The 17,368-nt window shown below is 40.4% G+C and overlaps 1 protein-coding gene across 2 annotated transcripts in view; it reads right to left on the minus strand.

Annotated features, from left to right (window-relative positions):
• anapc1 (anaphase promoting complex subunit 1) overlaps positions 1-15,475 on the minus strand; it is a 59,017-nt gene extending 43,542 nt beyond the window's left edge. For both annotated transcript variants that reach the window (XM_084020859.1, XM_084020858.1), the window contains exons 1-17: positions 15,304-15,475; positions 13,811-14,050; positions 13,494-13,658; positions 12,987-13,029; positions 12,792-12,889; positions 10,967-11,043; positions 10,636-10,709; positions 10,412-10,557; positions 10,157-10,314; positions 9,763-9,876; positions 9,301-9,519; positions 8,649-8,744; positions 6,644-6,734; positions 5,464-5,529; positions 5,234-5,371; positions 4,340-4,483; positions 2,079-2,139 (exon numbers count right to left, since the gene is read on the minus strand). In XM_084020859.1, coding sequence (XP_083876985.1) covers positions 2,079-2,139; positions 4,340-4,483; positions 5,234-5,371; positions 5,464-5,529; positions 6,644-6,734; positions 8,649-8,744; positions 9,301-9,519; positions 9,763-9,876; positions 10,157-10,314; positions 10,412-10,557; positions 10,636-10,709; positions 10,967-11,043; positions 12,792-12,889; positions 12,987-13,029; positions 13,494-13,658; positions 13,811-14,026 — 1,906 coding nt within the window. In that variant the 5' untranslated portion in view covers positions 14,027-14,050; positions 15,304-15,475. The remainder of the gene's footprint in view (positions 1-2,078; positions 2,140-4,339; positions 4,484-5,233; positions 5,372-5,463; positions 5,530-6,643; positions 6,735-8,648; positions 8,745-9,300; positions 9,520-9,762; positions 9,877-10,156; positions 10,315-10,411; positions 10,558-10,635; positions 10,710-10,966; positions 11,044-12,791; positions 12,890-12,986; positions 13,030-13,493; positions 13,659-13,810; positions 14,051-15,303) is intronic.
• Between the last annotated feature and the right edge of the window lie 1,893 nt (positions 15,476-17,368).

Below are 17,368 nucleotides of genomic sequence, written 5' to 3' on the forward strand. Positions count from 1 at the left end.
GTTCCACCTTCCTTCTATCTAGCTATGCTAGTTAATCCTTAAACTGCTACAACTCATGAAAACAGTCATACTTAAAGTACCGCGTCTAACAAAACAGGGTATCAAACAGATTTTAACGAGGGTATCGCAATATTTTCTAGTATTGCTACCGTGCAACAAATACATTAGGTTTGAAGTACTTGAGATTCTATTTCACCACTAGTAGTAATTCATTTGAGTCCTTATTATCCATTTACAAATTAAAAGCACATACAACTTAATAAAAAACAATAAAGCATTGTGAAAAGTTTAGGCTGAAGCTTATTCTACCTCCCAACAGTCAACTCTTTCACGAGCAGGTTTACAAACGGAAACAAAGCCAAACAAACGTTTCACACACAATAATAATCATACCTCAGTTCAATGAAAAATAATCTGTATTCCATACAGTATATCTATATTTTTATGCTTTTTGTCTAGGTCAGTTTGATCAACCATATAAAGACAAGGTGTGAATTATATTGACAAGAGGAACCGATGGTGTTAATTTGCTAATTAACGGAGTTTCTCACACAATACATGTCCCATGTGAACATGTCTTTCAATTCATCCATGCACATGAGGCTTCCAATCTAATTCTCCGAGCAGATAATTACTCACACGCTTCATTTAAAGGGTTAATTTGATCTTTGTTGGGTAGAAAGTAAAGCTCCTAAGGGAGATAATAAAGATGTGAGTTCATGTATTTATAGTCCACCACAGATAACAAAGACGTTAAATAGATCAAAAGAAGAAAAATGAATACCGGGATTGAAATATGAAAACCTTTTCCTGTGGATCACATTTTCACTTTTTCAGAACTACACATGGAAATGTGAATCATGATCAGTGGTGGAAGGGCTGATCAATACATCATCACAGTGGCGGCGCCAGGGAGGAGCTAGGTGGTGCTGTAGCTCCCCCTATAATAGCCATAGCACCCGCCCAGCACCCCCAAGAAATGTCTGTCATTTTTTTATATTTATATTTTAATGTCATGTTTGAATAGTCTTTTTCATTTACATATATGCTTATAGTCGTGGAACGAGTATAGTTAATGCGGGCGTGTACGCGTGTGGAGCTATATATACCAAGGGCGGTCCGATGCGACCGCCATAATGAAATGCCCCGAAATTCAAAGCACCTTCTCTTAAGTGTTGAGCATCCCCGTAGCACCTGCAACAGAAAATCTCTGGAGCCGCCACTGCATCATCATAATATCAACACTGTGAGATGACGGTTCTAGACGTTGATGATTGTTTAGCTTCAGTCAATCTCCAATATTTCCGCAATCCATATCGATGTATTTGGTCAAACAAATGGTGATTTTCGATTTGTGTTTTTGACATTTACACACCAGAAAGCATCACTGACCAACAGCAGCTGCATTACCTCGTCTAACGCTGCGCTCACAGCAAACGCAAAGCGATCAACGCCTCACGTCACTCGGGTTTGAATACCGGATCATCATCTTTTAAAATGCTTGTTTTCTGCATTTGATACTGCCAATTTCAGCTTGTTTTTATTTTCTATTCTCTTCACTGGTAAATAACTTGTATTTAAATATCCTTCTATACTGTGTTTCATCTGCACGTTATGTTTTGATGTTTTATCTAAACGGCCTAGTCTTCCATGCACAGGCAGCAAGCGGTTATTGGAGTGACATGTCCAGCGGCGGTATAAACCCGAGGGAACAGGCGTTTGAAGGTTCAAACAGAACCGTTTTCTTTTGAACAGAAAAGTTCAAAAAGAAACTTTAAACCAACATAAGCATGAATGCTGTTCTCCAGTATGACTGGGACTTCCAGCCACTACGAGTGTGAAGAAAGACAACGACACAGAGGGGGAATGAGGGAGACGTGTGTTGAACAAATGTCTAGACCCATAGTCACTTTAAATTGTAAGCGTTTTTGGTCTTTGTATGAGTGTGTCAGGAGAGAATGATTGGGATAGAGATTATTTCTCAAATAACAACTAAGGAAAAAATGTCTGTATGTGTGTGTGTGTGTGTGTGTGTGTGTGTGTGTGTGTGTGTGTGTGTGTGTGTGTGTGTGTCTCACCTAGCTCGGAGGTAGCTACCTCTGGGATGGAGATCCTCAGCATTGTGCCACTGCTTAGTTCCTACAGAAAGATATCACAGCAGATCATATCTTTGACAACCAAATAACATTAAAGGCAGCCATGTTGACTTGTCATGGTGAGAAAAGCACAGGAGTTACAAGTAAAGCCCAAGTTATGCTTCCGCGTCAACACAACGCAAGGGGGCTTGCGGACCCCTTACGTCCTTGCGGACCCCCCTTACGTCCAACGCAAGGGCCTGACGTGCACCTCCCAAAAATCCTAGACGCGCGTCGAGGCGACGCAACGCCAACGCAGCAGCATTGGCTGTGATTGGTCCGCTAACTACATCCGCTGGAGACCGCTATCCGGTTTCCACTCATAAACACCGCCATTTAAACTTTTAAAAGGCTACTTTTATTGTTTGCACCTCGTTTTATTGTTTGCACCTTCTCGCTTTTGCACAAAGAAATAAAACACCAAGTTCTGAAAAATTGTGGATGTTTAAAGCCAGAAGGTAAACAAATAGGCTATAACGAGGCTAACGACGATATACGCCAAGAGTCTCGGTCGTTCGGTCAGTCTTTACAAAAAACATAGCGCCCTTTACCGGTGTGGCATTGAATTGCATTTCGACACGTAAACCCAATGCAGAACCATCACGGTCTCCCAGCAACTGCCAAAACCATTGTTTTACTGGTATGGTTTCTCTCTTGCACCGTGTTTTTCTGGCGGTCTTCAGACACACAGTAAAGTAAAAATATTCTTGCATCGCACACTTTATCACTTGAAGGGTTAAGTATTCCTACTTAACCCTAATTGAAATATGTTGCACATTTTATAATGGGGTTATGCAGGAGACTTTATCATTTAAATTAGTAAACATTATCACTCTAGATTATTTGAATGATTTTGAATTGTTGTGTTTCAGAGGATGCATGATGTGCCTTAAACGTCACATTTTCTCCAGCCAGGGTCGGTCCTGTTCTTGTCACCGCTGATTAGAAAAGGAACCCTGATGAGAAAATAAACTGTCGACCTGCTGACAACACACACAGAGAGCAGCTGGTGCTTTGAAAACTCCAGAGAGCTGCATTAGCAAACAATTAGTCTTCAGATCGACACATCGAGGGGTCAAAAGGAAAATCGATGAAGAGAGGCAGCATGTCAGGAAAAGCAGCAGCCTGCAGACTGTTTCGGTTTCTGATGATTTGAGTGTCAACAGTGTTGTTGTGTATTCTGTAGAGTCCTGCGGCTGAAGAGCCTGTCTTTACCAAGTCTGACAGGACTGAGCCAGGAGGTGGAAATACTAACTGCTTCCCATTCACAAATATTAACACACACAAACCACTTGCTAGAAAAAAAAAAAAAATTCTGTGAAGGAGCAGAGCTCAAGCTCAACCTGCATTACAAACACAGAATATAAGCATATCTCTGTACGTTCAGCCACTTTATGAATACAGTTATATCATGAAAAGATCAATCTCATCCACCATGTTTATTTTCTGCATTGTGCGCCATAACAGCAGCTTCTTAATGAAACTGGAGTTTTTGAAGGTCAAAGGTTATGGATCGATTCAACCTCCCAGACTTCATGAACAAACTGCTCTGCTGCAGATATCTAATCAGGGCCTGCGTCCACAGAGCGCCGCAGGGTGCCTGATAGGGCTTCATCCCAGCACGTCATTAAAAGTGCCCTGAGTTTCTATGACAACATTATCTTGACGATACTATAACCACTGTTGTATGACATTGCCCCATTGCATTTTATCATGCATTTGGGCTACTATCTACTTGTTTGACATTGTTTTCTTTTACCATGAGCACCAACCGGAGGATGATTGCTTCATACTCGTCACCGCTCAATGTAACGGGCAATCCGGTGGAAATGACAAGTACACTCCCCAGCGACGTCCAGTGACCTCCCGGTCAATCTGCTCCACCAAATGTGTTTTTTGATCTTTGATGTAAACTTTATACCTAAGTGTTAAAGTCATCTTAGCAGCTAACTGCATTGGTAGCGTGGTAGCGTGGTAGCCCCGCCCCCTAAAGCATCCCCTGCTTTCTGGTCTGTTGGACTCTAAATGGACCATAATGTACTAAATGAACATCATGCTGGGTTGAAGAAGACTTGAAACTAGAGAATGAGACCATAAACTCATGTTTATAATGTTCACTGAGATAATAAATCATTTTCTCAGAGAATTCCATGCAATCACATTTCTTTTTGCAACCAGAGGATAAATGAGACACACACACTTACCAGAGTGACCCGGCTGCAGACGGGGTCCCGCAGTGCTTGGATGTAGGGCGTGGCATGTTGGAAACTGTAATCCTCCAAAAATGAACCTTCGTGGAGTTTAATGTTAGGACCCCTCAGCTCTAACACTGGTGAAGGCATAACAGCCTGGAGGTGAAGGAGGGAAGCACAAAAAGAGAGGAAGAGGAAAATAAAGTGAGCAGACAAGATGATGTGACTGTAGATAAATAAAAAGATATAGGTGTAGAAAAACAGTTTGTATGCTTTAATGTTTTAGAGAGATTATTTTCTGATTAGCTGAAGCACTAAAGTTTTATCATTTTCAACAGGGAACCAAATCAAGCCTCTACATTTACCATGACAGATTGTCTTGCTCTGTGGAAATTGTTTCTCACTTTATTCCCCTTTTTCTTTTTTTTTTTAGATTTGTATATAATTCTGTAGCTTCCCAGTGGAGTTCCTTATGCATTCACATCTTGTACCCATAGTCAGGTATCAGGTCCAATACTGTCCGCATGTACTTGAAAAAAAAACAACTCAAATAGCAGCTCCAGCCTTACAGCTGTGAATGTAGCAGTTAGCCCCAACATTAGCAACTGCCTCAGGGATAAAATTTAAACCTTACCTTTGAGGTGGACCAGCACCATTCTCAAGGAGTTTATATATAATCCCACTTAAATAAATCCAAATTTACCGTTGCAATTATGGTTCACAGTATTCATCAACCTTATTGATAAGCTTACTTTAGTAACCTGTCACTGCTCTTTGCTAACAACTGAGTGGGCGTCTCCATTTAAAAAGAGGGAATGGAGTCACTTTTTAAGTCAAGTAATATTCGCACAATCTCATAACCTAAAAAAAAAATCTAAAAAGAAGAAGATCACTGCATGGCGGTACCTCGTCCAGTCTTTGGAGGTGCCTGCTGCACGCGTTCGTCGGCGTGCTCACGTGCTCCATCGGCGTGCTGAGGTGAGAGATGTGATTGGTCAGGGTGAAGGTGGGCGACAGCAGCCCGGGGACAAACACCTTACTGACCTACAGGAGCAGCAGGACAGGAATCTCACATCACACATGGATTCACTTAAATAAGCATGTCTGTTAATCACTATCTACAGATTGGTCCTCACCCTGGTGATTCCTGTGTAGAGAACCAGACTGCCACAGGCCTCCAGAACCAGCATGGCGTCTATAGTCTGAGGAACAGTTATATTGTCAGAAAACATGTTGAGACTGCAACAGTAATATTTTCATGATAGATTAATCACCCTTTTATTCTTAGTTCACTGAGAATTTCCCAAAGTTGAAAAATATAAATTGCTTGTTTTGTTGATCACCTGGCCAAAACCCAAAGCTATTCAGCTATTTTAATAATTATGATATATTAATTAGAAAACAAGCAAATATTCACGTGTGACAAGCTAGTGAACTACTTTAGCATTCATGCTAATAAAAGTGAGCTAAACAGTTAATACATTTTATACGAAGGCGCATTAGGGGCAATGCAGGTTAAAATAAATAAATACAGAGCCAGAGGTAAAACTCTACTGCATGTCTTACTATATTCATTTATGAACATAAAGCAGACATGTGACATCCTGGATATATATCCTTTAGATGCAGATTGTTGACCCTTCTGTCTGCTGCTCTTTCAAATCACTTTTTAATTCAATGAGATTCATGTAGTGTCGGTGAAGCACTGACAGCTCGATGGAGTAACAGCAGGGGGCGGGGCTTAGCCAAGAGTCAATTTGGTGTGGTGGTAGAATGAGTGTTTGATTGGGTTAACTCTTTATAGAATAAATGTTATTTTTTCACCTTTCAGAAGAATACAGATAGTCTCACTCGCATTATTGCATGTTTATTTCATGAATATAGAATTTTGGTTACAAGTTACTGAATCAAATCGTGGTTCGTAACAAAAAAAAAATCGTCCTTGAATCGAATCGTCAACTACTGTATCGTTAATCAAATCGAAGTGAAGCCAAAGATTCACACCTCTAACCAATATAGAATTAAAATATGTTCTATAAATATGTAAATCTGTCAACAATTATTATTGTGTGGCTTAGCATTATATACATACATAATTACAAAGTACCTTTATACATGGCACTATGGGCTGCACTACACATTAGCATTGGACTGGTTTAATAAGCAACACAATTTTATACGACATGTAAAAGGGGTCCCTCCACTGTGTCACTATCAGCCTTGGGGGCCTTGGCCTGGAAAACGTTGAAGCCTCTGATCTGAAGAATTGACCTATTAACTGATTAGTCTAATCGCTGTGTAATAATGTGTGTGTACCTGCAGAGGCTCAGCATCTTTGGCAGCGATGGTGGTGACGGAGGTGAAGATGAGCTGAGATGTATTGTTGCTCTCAATAAACTTCACACATCTGTGAAAACAATGACAACGAGATAGTGGAGTGAGTGACAAAGAAAAGAAAAAAGAGACATGAGCGATTAAAGTTTAGTAATTCGGAGTGTTTACCCAAAGCAATTTTTTTCCTCGCATAAGTATGGCCGCGCGATCATTTCATTTTCATGTTTACTTTCGTGCTGGGCATGCCAGATGGGGGGGGATAAAACCCTATCCTGTCTGGGTTCATAACATCACCCAGAGGAATTTCACCAAGCTGCACTCTAGCAAGAGACGTTGGCTGGTTTTCCACAGCTGTATAAAGCCAAAATAAACTATTTAGCTGTGATAAAAGGATGCTGAAATAACTACATAATGATGGTGATTTGTAAAAAGTGTGAAGTCATGCTTTCTTCGGTCTGTCTGCAGGAACACAAGCTAACAACTTTTAAAATGCTTGTTTTCTGACTGGAGTCTGGCTTGATGGGTGCTAGGCTATGCTAACATTGTAGCTGCTCCATTAACACTCCAAATGAGGTCATCTACACATAAATACAGCAGAGACCTTGTTGTTCTGACCGTAGACAGTCTCTGGTTTTCCACATGGACTGGTCTGGGGCCTGTACTACGAAGCGAGTTCAACATACCCAGGGTATCTTTCAGAGATCCAGCTTAAGTAACCCTAACAAAGGCAATCGGAGATAAGCGGTCACACGAAGCTGGTTATCAACTCGTTAACTCAACCCAGGGTTTACCTGTCCAGCTATGAGCGCGTGCACATGAAAGAGGCAGCGTTTGCAGCATTTGACCAATCACAAACATGGATCAGTCTACGGCAGCGGAGCGGCATATTTCACGTACGAGGAGCGAACCATAATCATACAGAAATACGAAAAAGTTAAATAATGCAGGCAAAAGGCAACAGTTTCATCTGCCAAATGCAGGAAGGACAGCTGGCAAAAACTCGCCGACTGTGTGAATGCGGAAGTCGTATTAATAGTATTAGTAGTAGTATAATATGACTACCCCATCATAAGGACACTAGTAGATCTGACTGATTAAAGTAACATGGAAACTGTGCTGATAGCTCAGTGGTAGAGTTACTCCCCCATGTACTTTTACTCCCTCTTTTAAATCATGTCGTCGCTCTCTCTCGTCCCTTTAACTCTTATGATGTCCTTCGGCAATAAAAGGCCAAACTTATAACTTTAAAATAATGAATGTGTTGCTTAGATGTATTCTTATAACGTGGTTTATGACAATATCAGCCTAATTGTTTCAGCTGCAATCCCGGCGGTGTAAAACGGACTTGGGAGCAAATCAAATAAATATAAAAACATAATTCAAAGTGGTCAGTAGGCTGTACACTGACACAGAAAAGTATTTCCCTCTGATGAGAATCTCTATCTCTCATATAAAACATTGTCAGGGACAGACAAAAGGGTTTTGCCGGTCTCTGTACACTCTATAGTTCTCCTACGAGACCCTCTCACGATCCACCAAGCTTCTTTTTTTTTTCTTATCCGCGCACCAAGACAGCTGATTGGTAAGTCGGCAGTGTTTTTCTCCACGTTGATCTCTTATCAGGAACATAACGTGCTCCGGAGCAGGTTAGCTCTGTAGCGTAAGTTACCATGGCGATCTACCCCGGTAAGAAGTGAACCAGCATCGTAGGACGGAAAACCCAGAGTTAACGCTTAAGTTACCTCGCTAAGCCCAAATCCTGCTTCGTAGTACAGGCCCCAGGCCTCTGGACTGATATAACAGGCTTTCACAAGTGTCACACAAATGTCTCGCTTCAACTCATAGATGACGTCATGCGAATTTCATGTATTTTCCTGATTAGCGCCACCCGACGCAAATCTATTTGCAATCCTGCCACACGAAAAATGTACTGTCAAATTGCCCTGCCGGGTGAAGTCTGTATCAGTAACATGGTGTGTCTGCTGACCTGAGCTGTTGGTGAGACTCCACCAGGAAACAGAGGTAGCGGTTCTCACATAGGTCAGACGTCAGAAATATTTTAGACGCCTGGCTGCTCATCTCCCTGAAAAACACAAACACATGAAACAACAGCAGTGACCAAAAGAAACAAACAAGCAAAAACAAACAACATGTTGAGGATAAACACACATTCACCATCTCTGCAAGGCGTCCTAAGTTTATTTACTGGATTATACTGGATTCTTATTGCTATTTTAGTGGATGTTGGACTGTCATTTGGACAAAACAAGAAATCTGAAGACCTCACTTTGAGCTAAAAAAAAAAAAAAAAACAGTGATGGATATATTTCATAACCTGCTGACCTTTTATAGATCTAATTAGTCCATTACACCTGTCCAAACCCAAAGATATTCAGGTTTAATACGTTAGAAAACCAGCGAATATGAGAGGCTAGAACTAGTAAACTACTTTAGCATTCATGCCCAAAAAAAGTGACTATTATATACGTCGCTTAATATCTAAGAAAACTAAGCAGTCCCATTACTGAACTGGCCGGAGTAAAGGCCATCACTTAGAAGACAATCACATAAAAACAAAACGATCAATAATTTCTTCTCAATAATTAATGACTGCATCTGTTTCCAGTCCTTGTAATCACCTGTGACAGCTAGCTGTGGCCGTCTCGCTCCACAGCTGCTCCATGCAGAGGTCTGGTACGATGGGCTCCATCTCCGGCACCTGCATCGTGTCGTTCACCGTACTGTTGGGCGACGAGATAAAGCCATGGTGCGCCCTGGGGGACGGGCTGTGGAAAGATGTGTTGAAACGAGCCGCACCTGAAAAGGACGGAGCCGCCATGCCGGGGGAGTGTGCACGACTGCGAAGGAAGGATGGAGGAAGAGAAAGGGACATTTCAGTGAGGAGATATTTAACACACGATGAAGCACACGTTTGCAGACTGAACAGATTTAAAGGCTAGTGTGCAGTTTAAGTGTGGCGTGTCTATGTTAGTGTGTGGTGTTTGTGTGTAGTGTTAGCTTTAGCGTGTTGTGTTAGTGTCCCGTGTAAGTGTGCAGTGCTTCATCATGATTTGTTTCTTTTCTTTAAAAGACAACCACACCTGAGAGCAGCCATGTTGGATATACTCGGGGAATGAACACGGGAGTGTAATCCTGGTGAAGACGTCATGATTCTGCTCTGGTGGCTGTGCAGAGCGCTGTAGTGGAGGGGAGAGCTGTAGTAGGAGTAGCAAAAAACAAGGATGTGATCACGCAACAGCAAGAGACCAGAGATGCTCTTAAAGGAATACATCACCCAAAATAATCATCAAATGAATACTCATAGCCCCATACCCCCAACATTACCTCAAATTCCTGAAGAAAACTAGTGGATGTACTTGACGTTATGAAAAAATAACAATAATGCATCCACAGAGTGGCTCATATAAAGGTTTAATAACAAAAGTGGATAAATGGAGGACAGACATCTCATGTATAAACGGATGTGACTATTACCCTGTTCCAGTTCCAGGACCGAGCCCAGTGGCCCCACTGCCACCAGAGGAGTCCAGGCGGGAGATGTTACGGAGATGAGAGGTCAGTAAGCTCGACGCCATCAGACCTATCGGAGTTCCTACTGGATCTGCTGGACACCGCAGGACTGTAGAGCGCTCCTGATGGAGGTCACAGGCTCCAGATTAGAAATGTGGACATTGTGTTTCTGATGGTGTGTGTGTGTGTGTGTGTGTGTGTATGTGTGTGATCACTCACATCCTGTGTGACTTTGCGCAGCACCCAGACAGAATGTGTTCCCTGTACAGTGTCATAGGAGACGACTACAGAGGGCTGACAGCAGCTGAACACTATCTTCATGGTGGCGTCAGATACATACTGCACACGGGAGCCTTCAAAGAGACCTGAAGACACACAAAAAGTCAGGTCAAAACATTGTGAGAGCGGGGGAGAGAGAGTGTGTGTGTGTGTGCGTGTCGTACCTGTAGGTTTACACACAACTGGTGCGATCTCATCTAGAGGATGCAGCATGCTGAACACTGTGGGAAGAGCTTCCCTGTAGAGAGAAAGAGCTCAGTTAAACCTCCGTTGTGTGTGTGTGTGTGTGTGTGTGTGTGTGTGTGTGTGTGTGTGTGTGTGTGTGTGTGTGCGTACATGAATGCTTTGATTTGTGCGATTGCATCTCTTCACACTTCTTGTTGTGACAATGCAGTATTTTTGTACTGTGTACAAGAGTGTGAGAGTGCAATGTTAGTGTGTGGTGTTTGTGTTAGTGTAATCTGTTCGTGTGGGATGTTAGTGTGCAGTATGTACCCGGGGAGGCTGAGTTGTGCATCAGTGTTTTTTCGTTCTAACAAAAGTCCGAACTTTGTCGCCCAGACATTTGAGACCTGGAGGAGACAAGAGAGGGGACAGACAGGGGAGACATTATAACATATTTTTGTGTTGTTGCTTCGTTGTAATAACGACAAAACTGTATGTTTCAATTTAAAATGATTAAGTACAGAAACAAATTACATTTCTACACCTTGACGGATCCTCAAGTCTTTTAACCAACGATGACTGATTTGTTTGCCCACTTGGGTAGAATTGATGCTAGGATATCATCACCTTTCAAAAACACATCATGACTACAGACAGTATGGACGGTTCATGAAAATGCCGCAGCTCAATTATTGCCAATTTATCAATAATTACGTAAAGTTCATCAAATGATAAGTGATGATTAGAAGGTAATTATTACTGGATTCTTATTATTATTATATTTATAGTGGATTTGGGACTTTTACTTGGACAAAACAAGCGAAATAAAAGATGTCACTTTGGACTCAAGGAAACAGTTATGGACAGTTTTCACTATCTTCAGACATTTTTATAGATATAATTAGTGTTTAATAAGTAATTTAACACATGTATTTCATCCACTAGGAGTCTCACTAAAAACACTAACTACAATAACAGCCCCATTGTTACTGCACCCTGAGGTTTCAGAGCCGTTTTCTGACAAAAGGCTCTCACAAGGATTATCCTACTCTCAAAATAGCGACGTGTTGTCTGCTTGCCTCTTTAATCATTTAAAAATGTAATGAGAGGGTGTCAAACTTTCCGCTAGAAAATACCCAACACATCACCACCATCATACCTCATACGCCTCAAGCAAGAAAAACAAACCTCTGAGCAACACTGTTTCCGCAACTTACTGGTAGAAAATCATGCCTGAATCAAATTACATCTGGTTGCTGTGCAACAGACTAATGAGACCAATGCACACAGGCATGAGCCTTAGACACACATGTGCACACAAACACATTTGCGCGCGCGCACACACACACACACCTCGATGGGGTTCATTCCCATTGTCAGTGTTCCAAATCCTCCATTATTATTGGTTAGCCGGACAGATTTCCTCCCCCAGGATCATCACTAATCTGACTAACGCTTACTGTGTGCTTAATCACACACACAATCCAGCATTTAGAAAAGAAACAGCTTTGGACTTTTTTCTGACTGGAAAAGTCAACAAGCAGGTCTCAATGACATAAATATTCCTAAGTACACTGAACAGAATTGGTTGTTGATGCTGTCGAAGGAGATCCCAAACATTAGCCCCAACTATGGGATGATATAGGATTTTAGCACTGACTGTGATAAGGGGAAAAAAGCTCATGAGTTGATTATAGTGAATTTCAGGATAATCGTGAATACCCTCACAAGTGACTTGTAAAAGCTCACAAACATTATAGATAAGTGAAAAAGAAAAAAGAACAGACTGACACAACGCTGCTATTTTTCTTTTACGTATTCATCCGTTATTTATCTTTTTTCAGATTGTTTTTCACTTAAAGGACGTGTCACAGAAAAATCTGCAAAGCAATTAAATATTTTTTGACAAAATGTAAGGTAAAGTTATGCTGTTATGTCTTATTGCCATTTTATGAGTTTAAAGCATATTTTGGATGATAATTTGGGGATAATATTGTGATATATTATTGTGCACAAATATTTTGGTTATAGTATAATTATGACATGAAATGTCCATATCGTCCCATGCCTAGCGCATATATAACCATCATGTTTGCGGTTACACCAAAGGAAAAGATCAAAGTTTGGTGAATCTTGCTGTTACTGTCCCTCTCACCTGGAAGGGTAGAGGTGAGATGAAATCCTTCCCGGTCACAGTGTGAACATTGACACAGCTACTCTGGACGATACACACCGTCTGCTCCACTTCCTCTTCTGCAAGACAACATTAAAGATGAACTTCAACCGAACTGACATGTACATTAATAGATAACTTGAAACAAGAATTGTTTCCAACAAGCCCATTCAGTACCGTCTTTCTTGTTCTGAGGAACAGCGAAGTTACACCATAAGGCCTGCGGACATCATAAAAAAACATGTCAACAGTTTGCAAAGACGAGAATTATAAATTCACTTCCACTGTGCTTAGAAAGTAGTGTTTCCCCGCTCCTTTGTAAGCTTCTTAGCAAATATATTTGATTTAATTTTGTATGTTTCCATTTTGCAGCGTGAAACTTAACCAGACTAAATAGAAAACAAATCAAAAGTATAAATGTCACTCTGACTGTGGCTTGTGAAAGCGCCCCTAAATATACTGCTCCAAAAAATAGCCACAATTCTTTAAATCTTTTTCACAAACTTTTACACCTCAATGTTGTTGTTTAAAAATCTAATGAGAGGAATGAAATGTAACTGACACCTTAATTACCATCTATATTTTCCAGTTGCATAAAAAATACTTGGTATGGTATAATATATGGTAAAGAAAAATCAATGACAGAGAAATCAACATGGTCTGTCGGTAGAAGTGTTAACCGACCTGCTGCACTGGGCTGTCGACGGTGAAGGCCTTATATACATTGGAGCCTTGGGTCCGACTGCCCTGGCTCCAGACCACCACGGTTCCTGCTGCATAGAGCTCCTCTTCAAACTCCACATCCTCCTTCCTGACTCCCTTGCAGCCTTTTCTCAGCTGCCAACATTCCTGCCAATCAAAACACATCAATTCAGCCAACATAACAAGGACGAAATAAAAAATACAAACTAAGTCAGTACTAATTTCAACAGTAAAATGAAGTAATTACTTTTCATAAAAGTATCATAATATAATAGCCATGTAATGGCTTGAGATCTCACCCTCTCTCTCTCCTGCAGAGTGACTTCCTGCAGCGACCCTACCAGGCCGGCGGCGCCATCTGACGACCAGAGCTCTGAGGCGGGCTGGAGCTCTCTGAGCTGCAGGTTGAAGGCATTTGGATGGTTCCTGCAGTGCTCGCGGCCAAACGGGACAAACGACTGCAATTCCCCTGCTGCGATCATCGTGGCTGTCTCTTCATACACGACTTCCGACATGAGTTCCAGATATCAGCATTATTTCTGGAAGGACAAATAATGCTTAAATTAAAATGACATACACAACAATGGATGGGACGATATAGAAATTTACCGCAGTGCAATAAAAGAAACTCACAATACGTTGATCCTGAATGTCATCACATGAGTGAATTGAAAAAGTTGTCTAGGTCGCTATCGTGGTAGAAGTGGAAAAAAGAGCCAAATTTAAAAAAAAAAGGCCTTCAAGAATTACTCACTAAAAAGAGATGTGTTCTATCTGTGATGTAATAAAAATGTGTTTCTTGACTAAATGTGAGATAAAGCACTTCCAGCATGTTCTGCAGCCATTTTTTGTTTTGAGCACATCAATGATTATCGGGATAATATTGTGAATCACAATTATTTTGGGAGGAGAATAATACATTTCATATGGTCCCAAACATACACAACTGGAGCAGGATGCTCTGGTGATACCGTGCTGCCATATTGTCATGACAGTGATTCAATGTTTTTCATCTGGAGTGGACAAAACTACCTCCACAGTCAAGAACAGGAGCTGACATCAGTTTTAACTGAAAATAGAAGGTAACTTGTTGTGCCTTGAGCGGTAAACTGAAGCCAAAATGAAGCCCAACTTAAATGCCTGGCTGCATAACTTAGTCATAGCTGTCAAAATAAAGATGAATTCAGAATACAAAAAGCCGAAAATTGTGCAACTGTTGACAGCGGTTGTCAAATTATAGTCCTTGATTCTAGTTGTACTTGAGGTTGTCCCCTTTAAAATTAACTCATGCATTGTATTTTTAATTTCATTGTACGCTGGATTATAATGAGCCTCTTCGACATGTAGCTATTGTTGTTGTCTGAATAACATGCATGTATCTCATTAGGTATCACCAAGGTAGCTACGATGAAACAGTAATTTAAGCCAGGCATCTGTAACGTTGTCCCTCAAAGCCTTTCATTACACTTTTAGAAGCCACGGTACAATACGAGATACACATCTCCAGATAGCTTTATGTATAAGAATCTGACAGATGCTACATGCTAGCACTTAGTTCCACGTTTTCAATTGTAAAATAGTTAACGTTACACCAAAACAAAACTCAGCACTTGACAGCCAACATGATGCTGTAAGCTGTATAAATAAACATGTTGACAGTTAGATGTGGAAGTGAGATACTAGCTATACTCCAGCCTTAGCACGCTAACGCTAAACTCCCGTTGCTTTCAGTGGCTCTGTTAGCACGCTAGCTAACGTTAGCTTCAGCTAGCTTTGCGTTTTAGCCGCTAACCTGATAGTACGGAATAGTCTGGCTCTTGTTGCGGAGTCCTTGTCTTTCCTTTGGATGAGTCTTGCTTGGGCACAACGTCCTCGCCGTTGCCAACATAAAAACAACTCGGAGCAGGTGCCAAACTGTCGATTTGGCTACCGTAGTTTTTCAAATGAGCGCGGACATCTTTGCTGTCCCGACATCCTCTTCCTCCAGGAGTCGGCCAATCAGCAGCGAGAAGGAGAGAAGGAAGTGACTGATAGGCTGCCTCCATCAGGGGGCTTCATCCAGGAATCAAATCTTCTTTCTCCGATCATCTTCTTCTTCCTTCGTAATAAAACATCTTTATTTCTCAAAATAAACATCTGCTTCTGATAATGTGTAGGGGCAACTCTTGGTCCAGTGACACGGAGTAAGTAAGTGCATTTGCTCAAGTACTGTACTTAAATACAATCTTTCCATGTTATGGTACTTGGTACTTCAGAAGTTACTAGTCACTTAACAGATCTCGATTGAAGTCACTTTGTTGATTTACAGAATTGGCAATCCATTTATTGCATCAGTCATTTTTCATGAAAAAACATTTCACTGTACCAGCCTTTCAAACCTGCTTCTTTTCCATTTAATTATTAAAATAATGTTATTTTGAGGTTGTATTTGATTATCATTACAAATTATAAATCAACTTATAAATGCTGCTGTATTGTTATAGTTTGAAGTAAGTAAAATGAAGCAGTTGACGATGAAGATAACTTGACAGCCTATAACAGTACTATATTTTATTTTATATTATATGATCATTTAACTGCACCAGAAAGGTCAAAGGTCAGGCCAGCATCAGCAGCTGTATTCTTGTTGAAGGTAATATGAAACTGCTACATGTGGATTTAATACAGTGATCATGCTGTAAATATGCTGATCAGATACATTTGTTACAGTATTTTGATTTTCTGCTTGTAAAACTTGCTGAATGAAATCATGTCAAGGCTGATTTGAATGAATTATCCTTTTTTTGTACAGCGACAGACAGTGAAGTTGACCTGCGTTCAGACTTGATAACGTGGTTAAATGTGGAGGACATTAATGAATGTTGCAGAGAGGATCACTGTCACCACAATTAAGAATAAATAAGCTGATATTTATAAGAGGAAGTGGTGAGTAATTAGCAGGGTCTGTTTAAAGTCACGCCAACATTCAGACTCAGACACCAACCGTTTAACTATAGCATGATATATATATATATATATATATATATCATATTTTATTATTAATTGTATTATTATTATTATTATTATTACTATTAATATTATTATCATTATTATTATTATTATTATTATTAATAATATTACTATTAATATGTATAATATTATTATTATTATATATAATATAATGCAACTCTCTTATTCAAAAGTCCATGTACTGTATAACAGTGTAAAATGGATGGACTGCTGTTTCTGTAACTCCTTCTGCTTCTAACAAATCATGAGAAATTACATGAGTGGAAAATGAGGAGTCTGTGTGCTGATGGATGTGATGGATGTAGCGCTCCATCTCGGTCCGATCTGACTGAGTTAACGCTCCCAAACCATGTGAGTGGAGCTCCCTGGGCGGTGTGGAAATAAATAAAGAGAGACGGTGAGAATGCCTCACCTATTCAATCGAAAAGGAAATGTTAAAAAGAAAAGAGACAACAGGGAAAGTCTTCACAGGTCTGGCTCAATATTGCATTGATTCCTTCCTCTCTGACTCACACATGCATCCCTGAATTTCAACATGAATCTGCTGACTGAAGTTGACATCTGTTTCTGGCATGTTTTATAACGTTAGAAATGCTACTACCTTTAAAACATGTCATTTCAAAAGTATTTGAACTGTTTTTGTGTCACTTGTTGTTGTGTTGTGGTTTATACAACATTGTATTACTAAAAACATGGGGGAAATGTTTTTTTTTTTTGGCTGTTGACAAATTAAAGATTGACTTTAATAGGTCAACAATGTGAAAGAAGAATGTTGGATGGGGTTTTATCCAATGTTCAGATTTTCATTCTAAAATTTGCATAATTTGTACATTTAAACACAACACTTC

This window comes from Eutrigla gurnardus, assembly GCF_963514095.1.
Source record: "Eutrigla gurnardus genome assembly, chromosome: 11".
Taxonomy (NCBI): Eukaryota; Metazoa; Chordata; class Actinopteri; order Perciformes; family Triglidae; genus Eutrigla; species Eutrigla gurnardus.